At 44.9% G+C, this 17,829-nt stretch overlaps 2 protein-coding genes and 1 long non-coding RNA gene across 3 annotated transcripts in view; 2 read left to right on the forward strand and 1 right to left on the reverse strand.

The window, feature by feature from the left end:
* The window catches only part of PPP6R2 (protein phosphatase 6 regulatory subunit 2), a 1,004,265-nt gene that overhangs the window by 785,747 nt on the left and 200,689 nt on the right, over positions 1–17,829 (reverse strand). The gene's annotated exons all lie outside the window — the stretch shown is intronic.
* Positions 1–17,829, forward strand: part of LOC310743153 — a 187,193-nt gene that overhangs the window by 153,191 nt on the left and 16,173 nt on the right. The gene's annotated exons all lie outside the window — the stretch shown is intronic.
* On the forward strand, positions 771–8,136 carry LOC310743121 (lysozyme C, milk isozyme-like). The gene is made up of 4 exons (XM_083573244.1): positions 771–995; positions 3,191–3,352; positions 5,860–5,938; positions 7,822–8,136. The coding sequence occupies exons 1-4, from the start codon at positions 860–862 to the stop codon at positions 7,886–7,888; spliced, it is 444 nt and encodes a 147-aa protein (XP_083429370.1). The 5' UTR covers positions 771–859; the 3' UTR covers positions 7,889–8,136.

Raw genomic sequence — 17,829 nt, forward strand, 5'->3', positions numbered from 1 at the left:
AAAGGATACCCTCCAACATTTATCTGATGAAAATAGGAACGTCCCATTCCTTAACGATAATTTTGCTATTTATACCCCACAAATCTTACTGGGTTGCCCCAGTCACTCTGGGCAGCTTCCAACATATATAAAAACACAATAAAACATTAAATGTAAGAAACTTCCCTGTACAGGATTGCCTTCAGACGGCTTGGGGGGTCAGATAACTCCATACCCTCCAACATTTCTCCAGTGAAAATAGGGACATCCTAAGGAAAAGTGGGACATTCCGAGGTCAAATCAGAAACCGGGATGGCTTCTCTAAATCAGGGACATCCCTGGAAAATAGGGACACTTGGAGGGTCTGGTAATGTATCTATTTTTAAAATAATTATTCATATGTTTTAAGATAAGTCATCTAACTTGTGTGAAGCCTCCAAGCTGGTTGGTTGTATATATCACCTCTGGGGCCACAACAGTTCAACCCTTAAACTGTAGTTGCTGGGAGGGAAAATTATAGCTGGAGTATTCTGGGATTCCAGCCTCTGGGAATATAAATATGAGATTGTATCAGTTCTCATGTAATATGTGGCAATGGATGATTAAATGATTTGTTGATTAAGGCACTTTTAAAACTTGTGATTCTGTGTTTAGTTTTTCTGCCTATTTTAATTTTATTCCATGATGAGTACCGGTAAATGTTGAGATTTTGTTTTGTGTGCAGGTCAACTCAGAACTGCAACATTTTTTGCTATTGCCACACATGCACATATCGCAATCACCATCCTGTTTACCGTTTGGACACTCCAGGAACTCTGGACTATAAAAGCCACTGGGAATCCAAGGGAACCCAAACATCACTCTCCAGCGACTTGCAGAGATGAAGGTTCTGGCCCTCACTCTCTTCTGCCTCCTCATTTCGGTGAATGAAGCCAAAGTATTTGAGAAATGTGAACTGGCTGCACTTCTGAAACAACAAGGGCTGGATGGATACCATGGCATTAGCCTGGCCGACTGTGAGTTTGCTCTTCCTTTCCCTCCATCTTTGCATTTTTAGGTGTTTGGGGACAAATCCTGCCCAACCAGGATCCAGCCCAGAATCATTTTCAGTATGAGACTAATGTTTAACTAGAGTTTTTGAAACCCTGGTTAAACATACTAGTGGGGTGGGAGAGTGGGAAATAATGCCAATATAAAAAAGAAGAAGTAAAGGACCCCTGGATGGTCAAGTCCAGTCTAAGGCAACTCTGGGGTTGTGGTGCTCATCTCTCTTCAGGCTGAGGGAGCCAGCGTTTCTCCACAGTCAGCTTTCCAAGTCATGTGGCCAGCATGACGAAACCACTCCTGGCGCAACAGGACACCGTGACGGAAATGCTGTTTACTTTCCTGCCACAGCGGTACCTATTTATCTACTTTCACTGGTGTGCTTTCGAACTGCTAGGTTGGCAGGAGCTGGGACAGAGCAACGGGAGCTCACCTCGTTGAAGGGATTCGAACCATCGACCTTCTGGTCGGCAAGCTCAAGAGGCTCAGTGGTTTAGACCACAGCGCCACCCACGTAGCCAATATATTTCACTCCTGGCAACAAATGCACCCCTTTGCTTTCAGATAGCACATGGGTAGATGAGCCTAAAAAGCCTGGGACATAAATTTTCATGGCCCTCTTGCAGCTATGGAGGCTCACTTAGCAGAAGTAATGTATTTAGCATTAACTCTGGAAGTGTACACTTGATTCCGACCTAACTTAGGCTCCTGGTGTATATTTTGCTCTAGAAGGCTGAGTTTTGTCAGAATCGAGTATACATTTCCAGAGTTAATGCTAAATAAATTATTTCTGGTAAATAGGCCACCATAGCTGCTTGAGGCCGTAAAAAATTGTGTCCTGGGCTTTTTAGATTCATCTACCCATGTACTATCTGAAAGCAAAGGGAAGCACTGATTGCCAGATGCGATCCCCCCCCCCCAGCACTCTTACCCAACTAGTATACCCCACTGTGTCCAGTTCTAGGCAGCACAATTTATGAAGGATATTCACAAGCTGGATATTCATGAGCAAGATTACCAAGGATCTGGAAACCAAGCTTTATGAGGAATGGTTGAGGGAGTTGGGTATGTTTGGCCTGGATAAGAGGAGACTGAGAGGAGATATGATAGCTATCTTCAAATATCTAAAGGGCTGTCACAGGGAAGATGGAGCAAGCTTGTTTCCTCCTGCTCCAGAGAGTAGAACCCAAACCAATGGATTCAAGTTACAAGGAAGGAGATTCCAACTAAACATCAGGAAGTGCTTCCTGATGGGAAGAGCTGTTTGACAGTGGAACAGTCTCCCTCAGAAGGTAGAGGACTCTCCTTTGAAGGGAGTTTTTAAGCAGAGGTTGGATGGCCAGGGATACTTTAGCACTGCAGGAGGTTGGACTAGATGACTCTTCCAACTCTACAGTTCTATCATTCTGTGATTCTAAGAGCTGTGTCTCCTCCCCGCTTCCACCTTCACTGAGGATTCAAGGGGGGGGGGGGCTGCTTTGCAAAGCACATCACTCCAGGGTACAGTAGCATCAAATTCTTTGCTCATCAGCTGGTAAACGGAGGATTCGTTCCTCCTGGGTACTGGTTTACAAGTGCTAGGGCATGGGTAGGCAACCTAAGACACGGGGACCGGATGCGGCCCAATCGCCTTCTCAATCCGGCCCACAGACGGTCCAGACGGTCAGTGTGTTTTTACAGGAGTAGAATGTGTCCTTTTATTTAAAATGCACCTCTGGGTTATTTGTGGGGCATAGGAATTCGTTCATTATTTTTTCTCCAAAATATAGTCCGGCCCCCCACAAGATCTGAGGGACAGTGGACCGGCCCACGGTTGAAAAAGGTTGCTGACCCCTGTGCTAGGGTTACCTGCCTCTCCCTCTCCCTGCTCGATGCCCCACCCAATAGCCCCATATATGCAGCAGTCCAGGGCTGCCTCCACTCATCTTGGCAAAAGCCCAAATCAGTCGGGTTCAGTTCAGGCAGTGCCTGAATCCGATGCACAACCCTAAACGTTTCTTTTCAATGCTGGTTTTTTTTAAGTCACACACATTTGCTACAGTTAACTGACAGAATGTTTTAAAGTTACCTTGTTTCAAGTTATTGCAACTTTGAAGGGGGGGAAATAATCTCCCTCTCTCCTCTGCCCCCTCACACGATGGCCCTTTTCCTTCTCACTTTGTTCCAGGGATCTGCACAGCTTATCATGAAAGCAAATACGAAAGTAGCGCTGTGGGGCCACCAAACACAGATGGCAGTCAGGACTATGGGGTTTTTCAAATAAACAGTCGCTATTGGTGTGACAATCAACAGGGCGAAACAGCCAATGGATGCAGAATCTCCTGCAGTGGTAAGCAACTTGGTGCCATACAGATGGCCAGCAAAAGGCCTCTGCAATTTTCCAGAGAGGATGGGTTGTGTTTTTGAAGGAAGCACCCAATTTGTCTCCCTTCAGTTACCATTCTCCCTCTGCAATCCACATGCTCACTTAGAAACCTCATTCCCCACCTTATCACTGCATTTCTATTGCCACCCACCCCCAAGACATCCCAGCTTGTGCCTCTGTTCTAATAAGCAAAGACCAGGGACAGGTCTAGCCTTGCTTTGTCCACCTCAACAACCTCGGGCTTCTCTCTTGTTGCCCTGACCCACCATCTATCTTGGGGGCCCAGGCTCCCTGCAGTTCAGAAGGTGAGGCCAGCCTGCTTGGGAGACCTGCCTCATCACAGGTTCACAGAAGCAACGACGAGGGAGGACAAATCTGTCAATTCCAGTCATTATTATTGTTAATACTATTATTGTTAATATTATAATATTATTATTCTTTAAAAGGCTCTAGATTGTTTAATCAGCCAAAGGGGGTGGGCAGGTGTGGGGGACTCCCTGGTCCTGAATAGGGTCACTGTGTCCCTGAAGGACCAGGTGCAGAGCCTAGGAGTCATTCTGGACTCATGGCTGTCCGTGGAAGCGCAGGTCAATTCTGTGTCCAGGGCAGCTGTTTATCAGCTCCATCTGGTACGCAGGATGAGACCCTCCCTGCCCACAGACTGTCTTGCCAGAGTGGTGTATGCCAGATGGGTGGGGTATAAATAAAATATTATTATTATTATGGCGGCAGTGAAATCTTCTTGCTGAATGGCAGGAGATGCTGTCATACCCACTTCCCCCCCGCCATACAGTGATAGTAACTAATGCATGGCTATTGTCTTGCTTATTCCTGGTGTCTGTGGTGCCCTATAGAGGTCTCATCTGTTGCTCATACATCCTGCCCCTGTGTCCTTTGCCTCACCCTTGCAACTCCACCACCACACCAATGGCCATTTAGAAATAGCCTTACAGTAAGGCAGTTTCTCATTTTCCCTGTCTAAAGTTCAGTTCTCCATATTTCTGCCTAAAATTGTTTTGTTTTTTTAAGAGTAGCACATTCCTTTGCATTTTTGGTTGCATTTGTATGCAACTGTAACTAATGTAATGCATCTTTCTATGTTGTTCTCATTAATATATGGGTTTTCCCCTACCATGCATATTATTTGGCTGGAGAACTGCATTGAAAGATTAGGAATGATAACTGGATTTAGAGATTTTGAAACTGTGTTTTGAAAGGCATCTGTCTTTAAGATTGCATATTATTTCAGGAAGTGCAAATAAGTTCACCCCCTGTTCCTTGCCAACAGCTGTGTCTTGCTGGAGAAGCACATAAAAACCATTACCTATCCCTCTCTGGTGAATAGTTCTGAAGAATTGCTCCTCTTTGCCCCCAAATCCAGTTCTTGAACTTAGAAGGGAAAGCATCATCAACACAGTGGCTCCTTCTGCTCCCCTTTCTCCAAGTGTCAGCCAAGAATGGAAGGGGAGGCAGTGCATCTTGAATGTCCCCCCATTAAAAAACCCACTACCTATTCCCAGACACACTCTTTAGCCCCCCATGATTCTAATGTAAGAAAATACATTTTCAGGCTTTCACCCATCCATAATGACAGCCAGAATGCTTTGAGTAAGGTGAATTAATTGTGTGAATAAGTAGCGCTGTTAGGATTCCTACAGCTGTTACTGAGTAGCTAGCACAGGGTGGAATCTAACACAGCCCTAAATAAATGTTCCATAAGCCAAGGATTTCTGTTTCCACATTGGAACATTATGCCCCTCTCCTCTCCCAGCATGACTCCTCAATCTGTTCTAAGGGTCCCCCTGACCCTCTGAAGCAGATTTGGCAAGGGCACGGGGCACATAAGATGAGGGGAGAGGGGAAACCTTTCTCTTGAACTTGCAGTCACTATAATTAACCCCCACACAGGGAGGGAGAACTTCAGGGCAAATGTGGCCTTCCAGACCTATCTGTCCACCTCACATGACTTTCCCTTGACCATGCCCTCTCTCATGGCCCTGTTCTATGTGCAGCCCAGGTGCTTCACCTGAATGTGCCCTTGAACTGTGATGAGATCCCCTTGCTTGCCTGCCTGGAGGATAAAGAGACAAGATGGGGGTTGAAAACTCTGACTGTTCTGTGGCTACTGTAGCTGGCTGCATAAAGAGTCCTATCCTTTGACCCACCCACTTTTGCCTCTGTACTAGCATGTGGCCCCCATAAGACTTCCCAAGAGGAATTGTGGCCCTCAGGCTGAAACATACTGTCCAGCCCTGCCCCAATATCTGAAGGCCAGTTCAAAGGGGAAATGCTCTAAATGCTCCCCCAAAGTATTCTGGCTTTGAGTTTGAAGGGAAAAGCACTTCCACATTTCTGAGGCAACCCAATGTATCCTTCCTGAGTGCAAAGGCAGGATGTGCTTTATGGGGTTGGAAAAAAGCTCTTTAGAAAACCAAATACCCTCCTTTTCTTTCTGCTAATTTTGTCAACAGCTTTCACAAATGACGACATCACAGATGACATTGAGTGCGCTAAGACAGTTGTTCGTGACCCCCAAGGGATGGATGCCTGGTGAGTCTTGCTAACTTCTCACTGCTGGCAAGACTCAAAAGCAGCTGAGATTTCAATTGTTGTGACTGCATAGAGACATGTCTTTCACTAGGCTTTGTTGCAGCTAGCAGCTAAAGATGCTTCCTCACTAGGCACTGGTGGTGCCTCAAAGATGCTTCCTTAAACGTACAGCAATGACTTTTGGTGGCTCTTGCCTGTTGGGAGCTGTAAGTACCCAGGTGTGAGTTTAAGGGAACAGTATAACAACTGAGCCACTGTAAAGCAGTGGTCAAAAGTGATGGACCTGGGAGGCCTGAGTTCAAATCCCAGCTTACAGTGGTGTAGCATGGGTTGCCAGCACCCTGGCTGTGCTGAGGGGTCAGTGGGAGGGAGGGAAACAGATGAAGTATACATGCGCACTGCCTAACAGTGTTGGTGTCATGCTGGAGATCGCAGCTGCAGAGATTAGAAGAGTTGTTCCGTTGTCTGGAGAGGTCACTTCCTGGTTCACACGGATAAACCATTTCCAAGAGAGCCCTGCAACAGAAGGGCACAGCAGTATTGAGGCAGCACTTGAGGTGGTCCTTGAGGTATTGCAGTCTTGAGCCAGTGGGAGAGTCTGATTTCTTCCAAAGCAAAGTCCTAATAAATGCCTGGCAAATTGCTGGGGAACATGTTCGTACATTCAAGGCCACTACAAGGCATGGCATTGCACAGCACAGCAAGCGGTTCAGGATGCTGCCAGAGATGGTCCTTCCACCTGACCCAGCTGGGCTCTTATTAGGCTCATGTACTGCAGCTTTCCCATTTGCTCTTGGCCCTGGGGGTAAAATGTGGTTTATGAGAAAAGTAGGAGAAGGGAAACAAAACCAAGGATCTTGAGCAGCTTTCCCCAGTCTGGCGCCCCCAATAGTTTGAACTCTAATTTCCATCACCTTCAGCCAGTGTGGCCAACGGTCAGGGATGATGGGAGTTATGGTCCAAAATATACAGAAGGCACCAGGTTTGAGAAAGCTGGTTTTTAGCATGCTTAAAGTTCCATGACAAATAAGGTTTCATCAGGTAATTCTGGAGTGTGGATAGGTAGACTCTACATTGACCACCAGCACTGATCATTCTTCTGATGGAATTGCACCTCAATATGAAGGTTCTGGTCTAATGTCCAAAGGGAACTGATTAGCATTACAAGTGATAATATTGAATTTACTCCAGAATGTTTTTGGCTTTCTATGTTTACAGGGTATAATGAGCTTATCAAGTTTAAGAACTTAATTTTGCATTTTCTAATTGCAGCCAGATAAATCATCACCTGACAGGGGGGAAATCTGGGTAGCTTAAACATAGCAGTATAGTACAGACCAGTTTGGATTTTAGCAATAGAAAGAAAATTGCCCTTAAAATGCAGATTATGCAAGGAAAAGAGGAAAATAATCATTTTACACCACTGGAAGAACCTTGTTACACATGCATCTTGTAAGACTTACAAAAATACACCACAAGGGTAGTTATAGGCATTTGGCAACTTTAATGTATGTAACATGAACTTGGCAATGATTTATTTCTTGAAGAAGCCATGATGTGCCTTGTAAATTGCACCAGTCCCTTTGTTGTTAAAAGAAAAGAAAAGAAAAGAAAAGAAAAAAATCAGGGATGGGTTTTAAATAGATTGCAAGGGAGCAGGAGGGGGACCAGGGGGCAAAACATTATGTGATTCTGTGGTTAGTCTGGCCCAGTCAAGGTCACACAGTGAACAGGAAGAAGGAATGAGCAGCTGATGCTGAGGCCTCACTGGGAAGCTTTCTGAGGCTCATAAAAGCAATCCATTTCACCCATTGCAGTCCAAAGAGCAGTCGCCTTACTCCCCACCATCCTCATTTTTTTGCTTTCATTTTTCTTTCTTTCAGGGTTGCTTGGAAGAACCATTGCAAAGGAAAGGATCTCTCCGAGTGGACAGCTGGCTGCAGCCTTTGAGCTCCATAGTCCTGTATGAGATCCAGCATTTCTCTGGATTTTCCCTTTAGTGACAGTGATCTCTACAAGCAAAATCCAGCTGCTTCTTTCTATACAAGCATTTACATACTGTAACTCCCATGGTGCAGTAGAATAGCTTTCTTTCTACAGGAAGGAGAGAATGTATTTTTAAAAAATGTGTCTGGAGTGGGCAGCGATCTTGCTTGCCATTGTGGGTTTCTCTGCTTTAAGAACTTCAATAAATTGAGTCCAGTTAGAACTCTTTTCCTGTTTGATGGGTGAATGGGAGGGATAAGAAGCAAGAAGCAATCAAACTTATTGATTATTAAGGAAAAACTATATTATATTATTATTATTATTATTATTATTATTATTATTATTATTATTTCATAATTGGGAGGCAAGGTAAAAAAAAAAGATAAAGGACCCCTGGACGGTAAAGTCCAGTCAAAGGCGAATATGGGGTTGCAGTGCTCATCTTGCTTTCAGGCCGAGGGAGCCGGAGTTTGTCCACAGACAGCTTTCCGGGTCATGGGGCCGGCAGGACTAACCCACTTCTGGAGCAACGCAACACCGTGGCTGAAGCTAGAGCTCATGGAAACACCATTTACCTTCCCACCGCAGCAGTACCTATTTATTTACTTGCTCTGGCATGTTTTTGAACTGCTAGGTTGGCAGCAAATTGAGAGGTAATTTGGGCTGCACCACAATACCTGTGCAATAGTATCCAATAACCAGCATGGACAAGCTGATGAATTGCTGATTACTTTCATAACCATGCTAGTCTCTGGGAGGTATAACCTGTGTAGATACAGAGCACTTCCGCCTGACCCATGCCTGGAAAGCACACGTCCGGAAGTTTTCTGCTTGTCCTGTGCTTTCTAGACACAGGTTTTGCCTTGGCCCTGCTGCTTTCCCCTGGGAAACCTGCTCTTTAGTTCTAAATCAGAACAAATAGCATTCCACAGAAAATTCCATTGCTGTTTGTTTCAATTCAGCACAGTTCTCTTTAGCTGATTGCAGTCTCTGGGAGCTCGAATCCAGGAGTTTGAGAGGGAGACCCGGAGTGCTATTTCACAGTGTGCATAGGACCAAGAGACATGAACAAAAAGGGAGCTGATGCAGTGACCTGCAATATCTGTGCCATGTTTCATGGGTATAGCCAGGATTTTTGTTGAGCTTTTTGGGACAGATTACTCCACCCACCCACCCCTTGGCTACGCTCATTCCATGTTTGTCCTCCTGCCTGTGAACGTGCAAAACTACTCCTCCAGCAAGTGCAAGCTGGTTGTCTCTCTGGAAGAGAAGATACAGCAACTTGAGGCCCACCTATCCACACTTTGAGCTAATGGGGAAGATGAGGAATTTCTCGATAGAACAGAGTGAACTGTCCTGGAACAGAGATGACGACAACAACAACAACAACAACTTATTATTTATACCCCACTGACTTTGTGCGGCTCCCAACAGAATATTAAAAACACGATAAAACATCAAACATTAAAATCTTCCCTAAACAAAGCTGTTTTCAAATGTCTTCTAAAAGTCAGATAGTTGTTTATTTCCTTGACATTTCTGTGGGATGTAATCTACTGGGAGCAGTCAAGTACAACATTCCTTGTTTTGCTAGAGTGGACATGCAAGGGGATGTTGGCCCAGCCAGTTGAAACTTCCTGTTCCTCCTGGCCTGGAGCATCCTTCCTTTTGCATGTGACTAGTGGGTGGGAGTGACCTTCCCAGACCTGGTCAAAGGCCAAGGCATGCTGCCACTCTCTCCTCTTTTCCATCTTCTTTTCATCCTGCAAACTTCCTGGACTGAACTCCTGGCTGCCAGCCAAGCAGTTCCCCAGGTCAACTCCCTTAAGGGATAAACCTGTTAGTATACAGTAAATTTGTAACTTTAAGCCTAAAACCTGCCTTCAGGGGTCACACTGTGCTCTGCCTGATCATGAGTAAATTTAAAAGGGGATCTTACCAGGAACATACAATTCAATCTGAGGCAGATTGAATTGCATAATAGTAAAAGGTTCCTACAAGCCTGCAACCAGCTTTCTACTGAAGGGGAATGTAAACTCTGCTAAGTAAAGGAACTTGCTAGTGCAAGTTAGGAAGGATCTTAATAAACAATATATCCTCTCCTGCAACCCTGAACATTCCCGCAATCTGATGGGAGGACATTCCACATGGCGGGTGTCGCTACCAAGAAGGCCCTCTGCCTGGTTCCCTGCAACTTCGCTTCTTGCAGGAAGGGAACCGCCAGAGAGCCCTCGGAGCTGGACCTCAGTGTCTGGGCTGAATGATGGGGGTGGAGACGCTCCTTCAAGTATACTGGACTGAGGCCGTTTAGGGCTTTAACGGTCAGCACCAACACTTTGAACTGTGCTCGGAAACGTACTGGGAGCCAAAGTAGGTCTTTCAGGACCGGTGTTATATGGTCTCGGCAGCCACTCCTAGTCACCAGTCTAGCCGCTGCATTCTGGATTAGTTCTGGTTTCCAAGTCAGCTTCAAAGGTAGCCCCACGCAGAGCGCATTGCAGTAGTCCAAGCGGGAGATAACCAGAGCATGCACCACTCTGGCGAGACAGTCCGCGGGCAGGGAGGGTCTCATCCTACATACCAGATGGAGCTGGTAGACAGCTGCCCTGGACACAGAATTGACCTGCGCCTCCATGGACAAAATGACTCCCAGGCTGTGCACCTGGTCCTTCAGGGGCACAGTTACCCCATTCAGGACTTCTGTCTTGTCAGGATTGTTACCGGAAAAATCCGAGGGCTCCGTTGGACAAAATAAAGACACCAACCAAGACGATTTGGAGCAAACCAGCAGCCTGTAGGCTTGGCCTTTATTTGATACTGTCGTGACAGGACTCCCACCACCCACAAGGTGAAGCAAAATGGAAGCCCCGAACAAAAGAAGACCCCAACTTTTATTAGTTTCTAATCCCCTAAATTACACCCCTAGAAATACATCATAACTACATCATGACTACATTAAAAACAGGAGGGGTCAGGGGAGGGGTTGCACAGGTAACCTGAGTATCATGACACCTGGCCGGTGCCCCTTCTCCCCCTCCCCATGAGTCATTTTCAGAAGGCAAAAGGGTAGGTGCAGTTTCCTGCCCCCTGAGGGGGAATCCGATCACTCTTCTTTTGTCATTGTCCGTGTTGAATCCACTTGTGTATGCAGTCCGTTGTGTTCTTGATAGTCTTCTGTCTGAGCCCATCAAGATGACTTTCAAGGTTGCCATGCCAACTGGGAAGGGCTGCAGAGTACGTGCCCTCTCGCTCAAGGGATTATGGCTGACTAGTATCAAGCCAGCCCCCTTTGATAGTCCTTGTCATAAGAAGTAAAATAGAAGTGGTCCGTTGCAAATCCGACGTACGGCTGATTTATAGTGAATTTATGAAGAAACTGTCCAAAGAGTTCAAAAGGCACTTTCACTTTTCCGGAAGCGGCTTGTTACATTTTGATTAGATCAGTCACGGTCAATTAAATCCGGAAACTTTGTAATTGAGAGCTGTCAAAGTATAGAGAAGCGTACACCTTTGCCTGCAGTACCTGCGTGGCCGCCACAAGAGGCGCTGTTCGGTAATGCTGATTGGCTGAAGCGGCAGCCAACTGACCTAGGGTTCAGAAAACTGGTCTACCCATTATAAGAATAGAGCAAAGAAGGGTTTTACAGTCAACTCACGAAAAAATATACATGAAAACAAAGGGGTTCCGTGCGGAGTTGTCAGATTAGTGCTTCCTTATTTACAGAAGGCTTTTCAGGGGATGCCCCTCTAAAAGGGGCATCTCCAGGCTCGGGGAAGGTGGGAAGTGTGTGTGTGGTGCTTGTGCATTACAGTGTAATGAAGTGGGGGGGAGGTCTCCTGCTACAGGATTCAACCTCAATCTGTTAGCCACCATCCATCCTGCAACTGCCTCCAGACACTCACAAAGGACATTCACTGCCTTCACTGGTTCTGATTGAAAAGAGAGGTAGAGCTTGGTATCATCCGCATACTGATGAACACCCAGCCCAAACCCCCGATGATCTCTCCCAGCAGCTTCATATAGATGTTAAAAAGCATTGGGGAGAGGACAGAACCCTGAGGCACCCCACAAGTGAGAGCCCAGGGGTCTGAACACTCATCTCCCAACATCGCTTTCTGGACATGGCCCAGGAGGAAGGAGCGGAACCACTGTATGACAGTGCCCCCAGCTCTTAACTCCTCTAGACAGTCCTGAAGGATCCAGCAGAACTAGGAAACAGCTTTTAATTTTGTCCCTAGCCTGCCAGAGATTGTTAACCAGCTTGACCAAGGCAGTTTCAGTCCCATGATGAGGCCTGAATCCTGATTGGAAGGGATTCAAATGGTCTGCATCCTCCAGGTGTGTTCAGCAACCACCTGCTCAATCACCTTGTGTTTTTTTAAAAAAATAATATTTATTACTTTTAAACCTTACAAAAAGGAGAAAAGAAAAGAAAAAAGAAAAAGCAAAAGAAAGAGAAAACAATACAGTACAATATATAAACAATACACAACACAACATTAACACATTAAACAAAACGAGAGCAAAAACAATTCAAAAAACACACATCATACCATCTCAATACCCTCTCTTTCATTCCCTTGTTTCATCTACCTCCTCTCACCTCCCTTTTTGTATTCCATTTCTATTAATTATTTCAGCAAATCCTTTCTCTATTTTCTGTCATATGGTTATTTTAACATATTTTAACCTTATTTTCCATTAATACTATAGTACTTATTTATGCTTAATTCCTTATAACATTTCTACTAAAGCCGAATAATTCCATTCCAACATTTTTCTAACACTCATTAATTTTACATTATTTCCATATATAGACTTTAAACTTTTTCCAATATTCTTCCACCGTCTCTTCTCCCTGGTCTCGGATTCTGCCAGTCATTTCCATCAATTCCATATAGTCCATCAACCTGGTGATCTTCTGTCCGAGGCTCTTAACTCTTTTCCAAGTCCCTTCTGCAAGTCTTCTTCATATTTATACATGCACTTTACTTTGTCTTCTCCTGATCTTGTTCTTATTTTCCTTCCTTTGATGCTGAAGAGTAGATCTCGGGGAAATTCCCACCTAGCAATGTTTTTATTCCTTCTCGACAAGTCAGCCAAATCTCCATAGTTAAAACTAAGATTCAAAAGATATTTCAGGACGTATTTCAAAGTTCCTCCAAATCTGGCAGTCCCCACAACTCCAGTCTCCTCCTGACCAAAGTCCCAAAGGTCAGTAAATCCCTGCATGAAGGGATCTATCCAACTTTCCTTCTCCAGTCCAAGCGGGGCTCCAATCCTCAAAATCTGACTTTCTCTAAATTCAATCATAAAAAGCATCAACTTATAGTCATCAAATTGCATCTGTAAGGCTGGGGCTCTCTCCCTCTCCACTTGTGCTACTTTAGGTTCAACAACAACAACTTTCTCCCCTTCTCCATAATTTGCCATGTCAAAGTAGATCCCTGTATCGATTCCTGAATAGTTTCTGTATTAATATTCACTTTTTGCCCCAAATTAGTCACTTTTTGTTCCAAGTTATCAATTTTTATAGTCATCGCATCCGTCTTCTTATGGAGCTGTTCCAGTGAATCATTTATCTTACATAATAAAACCACTAAGGCTTCTTCTGTCAACATTCTTAACGCTCCAAGGTCAATCCCAGATTCTCACAGTTTTTTATCTTGCAGCTGGAAATTCCCCCAGCATAGCTCATGTAACAATTTCAAAGGCTTCCTCTAGGGGGAAACAATTTCTATTTGTATCAATCCTTTTAAGCACAGTTCAAGCAATAAAGTTAGTTTCAATTTTCAGTTACTTTTACTCCTTTTTAAACGCAGAAGGAGACAATGGAAACAATGTATTTCTCTTATTTAACTAGCTGTCAACAAACGATCTATTCACAGTCAATGAGCATTTCCAAAACGTCAGTCTTACTAGCAGCCCGTTTCCAGGTTCAGAGCGGTGGTAATTTGACTTTCTTCACTCTCTCCTGCAGGCTTACACGATCCAAAATTTCCCCCCTCTTCTCCTGCTTCCAAGGGGGGGTTGATGATTTTAGCCGATGGAAGTTTAATCATTTACGGAAGGCTTTCCAAGACTTTAGCTTGCAGCCTCTTTGCTTCAGTCTATTTACAAAAGGGGAAGGCGGACTTCCTGTTTGAAACCTCACTGTTTCGGTGCCAAATTAAGACGTTTAAAAATCCAATTTTCCGTTCTACTCACGGGTAGTTGTTTTAAGATCAAATTGTCCACAGGAAAAAGTCAGCACTCTCCAGCAACAGCAATGCAGCTTCACTCCGTGAAAGAAGCAGTCAATTCGAAGCACCGCGCCACTCACCCCACGTCGCTCCGGATCCCCGAAACCGGGTTTCCCAGAGAGTAGGGGAGGTGCAAAAGGTGCCAGCCGAATCCCACGTTCACAGGCTTCTCCCGCCTGTGATTTTTTGTGGGTCCCCACCTTTCCCGTGGCGGCCAGACCCTAATTTCCACGAAGCAAATTCCTCCCGATCAGAGGAATTCAGCCATTACCGGAGGCGCTAACCCGGAAGTCTCCACCTGCTCAATCACCTTGCCCAAGAATGGAAGATTTGAGACTGGACGATAGTTGGTCATATTGGCCATATTGGCCAGGTCTAAAGATGTTTTTATGAGAAGTGGTTTAATGGCTGCCTCTTTCAGCAGGTCTGGGAAGACTCCCTCACAGAGGGAAGCATTTGCTACTCTGCATTCACCACCTATCATATGTTTATGTTTTATATCTATGCTATCTTTTTCTTATTATATTATGTATGACTGTAACATAGTATGTGTTGACAATGAGATATGACAGAAAAGCCAAACAACAACAAAAGGGGAAGACCACAGATCTGGGCACAGACCACAACTCACACCTGTGCACATCATAGCCTTTGCAACCTCGTGCCTCAGATGTTTGGGACTACAAGTCCCATCACCCCCAGCATGCAGGAGAACCATGTGAGGCTGAGGCCGATGGAATCTTTTCCAGCTTTACAATCTTCTTCTTTAGGTGAGGTGACCAGAACTGCGCAGGATTCCAAAGGTGGTCACACCATAGGTTTGCGTAATGGCAAGACGATATTGGCAGCTCACATTCCTATCCTTTTCCTAATGATCCCTTGCATGGAGTTCATCTTTTCCACAGCTGTCGTACACTGGGCCCACATCTTCTTGGAGCTATCTACTATGACTCCAAAGTCTCCTTGCTGGTCTGTCGCCACCAGTTCACACCCCATGAAGGTACACCAAGAACGTGCAGGCCCTGGACCCCTACAGGCTGTTGACATTTGGGGGCCTTTGCACCAAGTTATCCAGTTTCCCATCAGTAATCCTCATGTGTGTTCATGAAGTCATAGTCCTGCCTTGGTAAGATCCCACCTAAAGTCCTGGGCCCAGTTCTGGGCACCACAATTTAAGAAGGATGTTGACAAGCTGGAACATGTGCAGAGGAGGGCAACCAAGAGGATCCAAGGTCTGGGAGCGAAGCCTGATGAGGAATGGTGGAATGGAGGCAGTGAGAGATTTTACTTTCTTGGGCGCCATGATCACTGCAGATGGTGAGAGCAGCCACGAAATTAAAAGACACAACAACAAATTAAAATTAAACAACACAACAAAGCAACAAATACAGGAAATACGCAGAAGGAATTGTGGAATAACACCACCAGATGATCCAGAAAGCTGATGCTACAACTTTTTTACTATTATTTAAAAAATCACTAACTTAATGGAAATTAATGGACTATCTTTTTATATCAGCTCATATATATCTGCATGTTCAGTGTGTGTGTGTGTGTGTAGTAGCCTTATGGATATATTTGGTGAGTTTTAAAATCTTAGTTTATCAGAATAAGGTTCTCAGTCTCATTAGAAATTATAAAAACAACGTATTGAATTTGTAATGCAATTGGTCATCAATAGTTAGCCACTTGGCCAATCTATATAGACAACAGGGGGAGCTGACCTGGAATAAGTACAAGTGGCCTTGACCACTGAGGAAGACCCCTGGGGGGGTGTCAAAAACACAATTGGTCTCTAGTCATTGTTTGCCCCATCGGGTTGATATATGGCCATCATTCTAGACAGATATACATCACTATGTTTCAATAATTTTATTCACATTTCAATTGTATGTTGATGTTTTTTGTAGGATTAAATGTTGTTGTTTTGTAGCCATTTTATCAACACTTTATATACAATTTTTGCTCTTGCCCAATTCTGTGTAAAGCTAGCAACTTCTATTTAACAATGACTCCCCTTTCCATGACTCTCAGTGTAGGAGTGCAAATATCCAGAGATGTAGTGATCAGGTGGGATTGCTATGAGGAATTACCATATTTTTTGCACCATAACACTCACTTTTTTCCTCCTAGAAAGTAAGGGGAAATGTCTGTGCGTGTTATGGAGGGAATGCCCACGGATTTTCCTCCTCTAAAAACTACATGCGTGTTATGGTCGGGTGCGTGTTATAGAGCGAAAAATACGGTATAACAAGTATAGAGTAAGCCATCTGTGTCAGCAATGAAAGCATTGCGTTGACTGGGTTTAAACTATTTTGATATGATTCTTGATCAATCTACACCCCTGCATCCCTGTTTCATTTCTCTCTCTTCACCAGTCACGTACACTGCCAGTTGCTTCGCCAGGCAGCATCCTGGGCCATAAAGACAGTGGGCAAGTTTCTTTGATGTAGGATCTTAATCTTAGGGCCAGGAAACAGATCTCACATGAAGGTGATAATGATTGCTGTCCTCCTGGCCATCCTCCTTATCATATGTATTGATTGTTTATCACCTCTGGGGTTGCCAGATGCTCTTCTTTGTAGTTCTGTTTTTTGTTTACCCTGTGCTTAATTAGTTTTAGTAGTTTAACTTGTCCCCAGTGGGTTTGTGGAAATGCTCAGAAGAAATCTGATTGATTCTTACGAACACTCTGTAAAAAGTTTTTTGTGTGGATAAAACTACCTGCGCCAGGGGCTGCACACGGGACAAGCACAGAGAGACACGATTATACGCACCCTTCCCAAAGTCTTCCTGGTTCAAGCCTCTGTGTGTTTTCTTATTAATCAGAGTTCAATCCTTCCTTTACTTTGGGAACGCCTCAAGTAAATATCCTTCCTTTACTTTGTGAACGCAACATCTCAGTGTTCCTTAGGTACATAGAAAGCTGCTTTACTGTACTGAGTCAGACCATTGACCAATCTGCCTCAGTAAAATGGCTTTCCAGGGTTTCAGACAAGTTCTGCAACTTCATTCTCCATAGCAGATGGCAGGGCTGTTCAAGGGGATCTTGGCTGACCTCCTGGCAGTGGAGTTCCTGGTGCTTACCAGGAGTGAGAGGGAGAGGTGGCAAGGGCAGTCAGTGCAGTGCAAACGCAGCACTGGGAGTGCAGGATTGGCTCACTCATTGTGTTTGCTAGAGTTGCCATACGACTGGAATTTCCTGGACATAACTGGCATTCGGCCCTCATAAACAGCATCCGGGCGGAAATCTGCAATGGCCAGGGAAATCCAGACATAGGGCATCCCATTTCAGAACTTTTTGAAATATGGCAACCCTAGTGTTTGCAGACCTCCCCACTGCTTTGCCCCTCCCAGAAATGGGAACTGTGGGAACTGTGCTGCTGGGAAGTCAGGTAGTTATAATATAGGGTTGCCATCTGTCTAGGAATTCCTGGACATGTCCTCTTTTCGGGGTCCTACATGCCCATCCAAGGGGAAATTTCACATTTTACAGTAAATGTCCTGGATTTGGGGTTAAAAAAAATGTGGGTGTGGGTGTGTGTGCTCTGATTCAGGCTTTGGTGCGGGCACAGGTGACCCAGGCTCTGGCTCTGGCTTGGCGGTGGTGGTGGGGCTATCAGGCGATGGCCCTAAAAAATCTCAAGAACTTTTTGTGCCCA

Source organism: Podarcis filfolensis (genome assembly GCF_964270895.1).
Source record: "Podarcis filfolensis genome assembly, chromosome: 10".
In the NCBI taxonomy this organism is placed as follows: domain Eukaryota; kingdom Metazoa; phylum Chordata; class Lepidosauria; order Squamata; family Lacertidae; genus Podarcis; species Podarcis filfolensis.

Bases quoted from the DNA above. Each gene is read 5' to 3' on its own strand.
- LOC310743121 (XM_083573244.1), top strand. From the start codon at position 860: ATGAAGGTTCTGGCCCTCACTCTCTTCTGCCTCCTCATTTCGGTGAAT. The intron at 3,353-5,859 runs GTAAGCAACTTG...TTTTGTCAACAG, and splicing joins ATGCAGAATCTCCTGCAGTG to CTTTCACAAATGACGACATC. The intron at 5,939-7,821 runs GTGAGTCTTGCT...TCTTTCTTTCAG, and splicing joins CCCCAAGGGATGGATGCCTG to GGTTGCTTGGAAGAACCATT.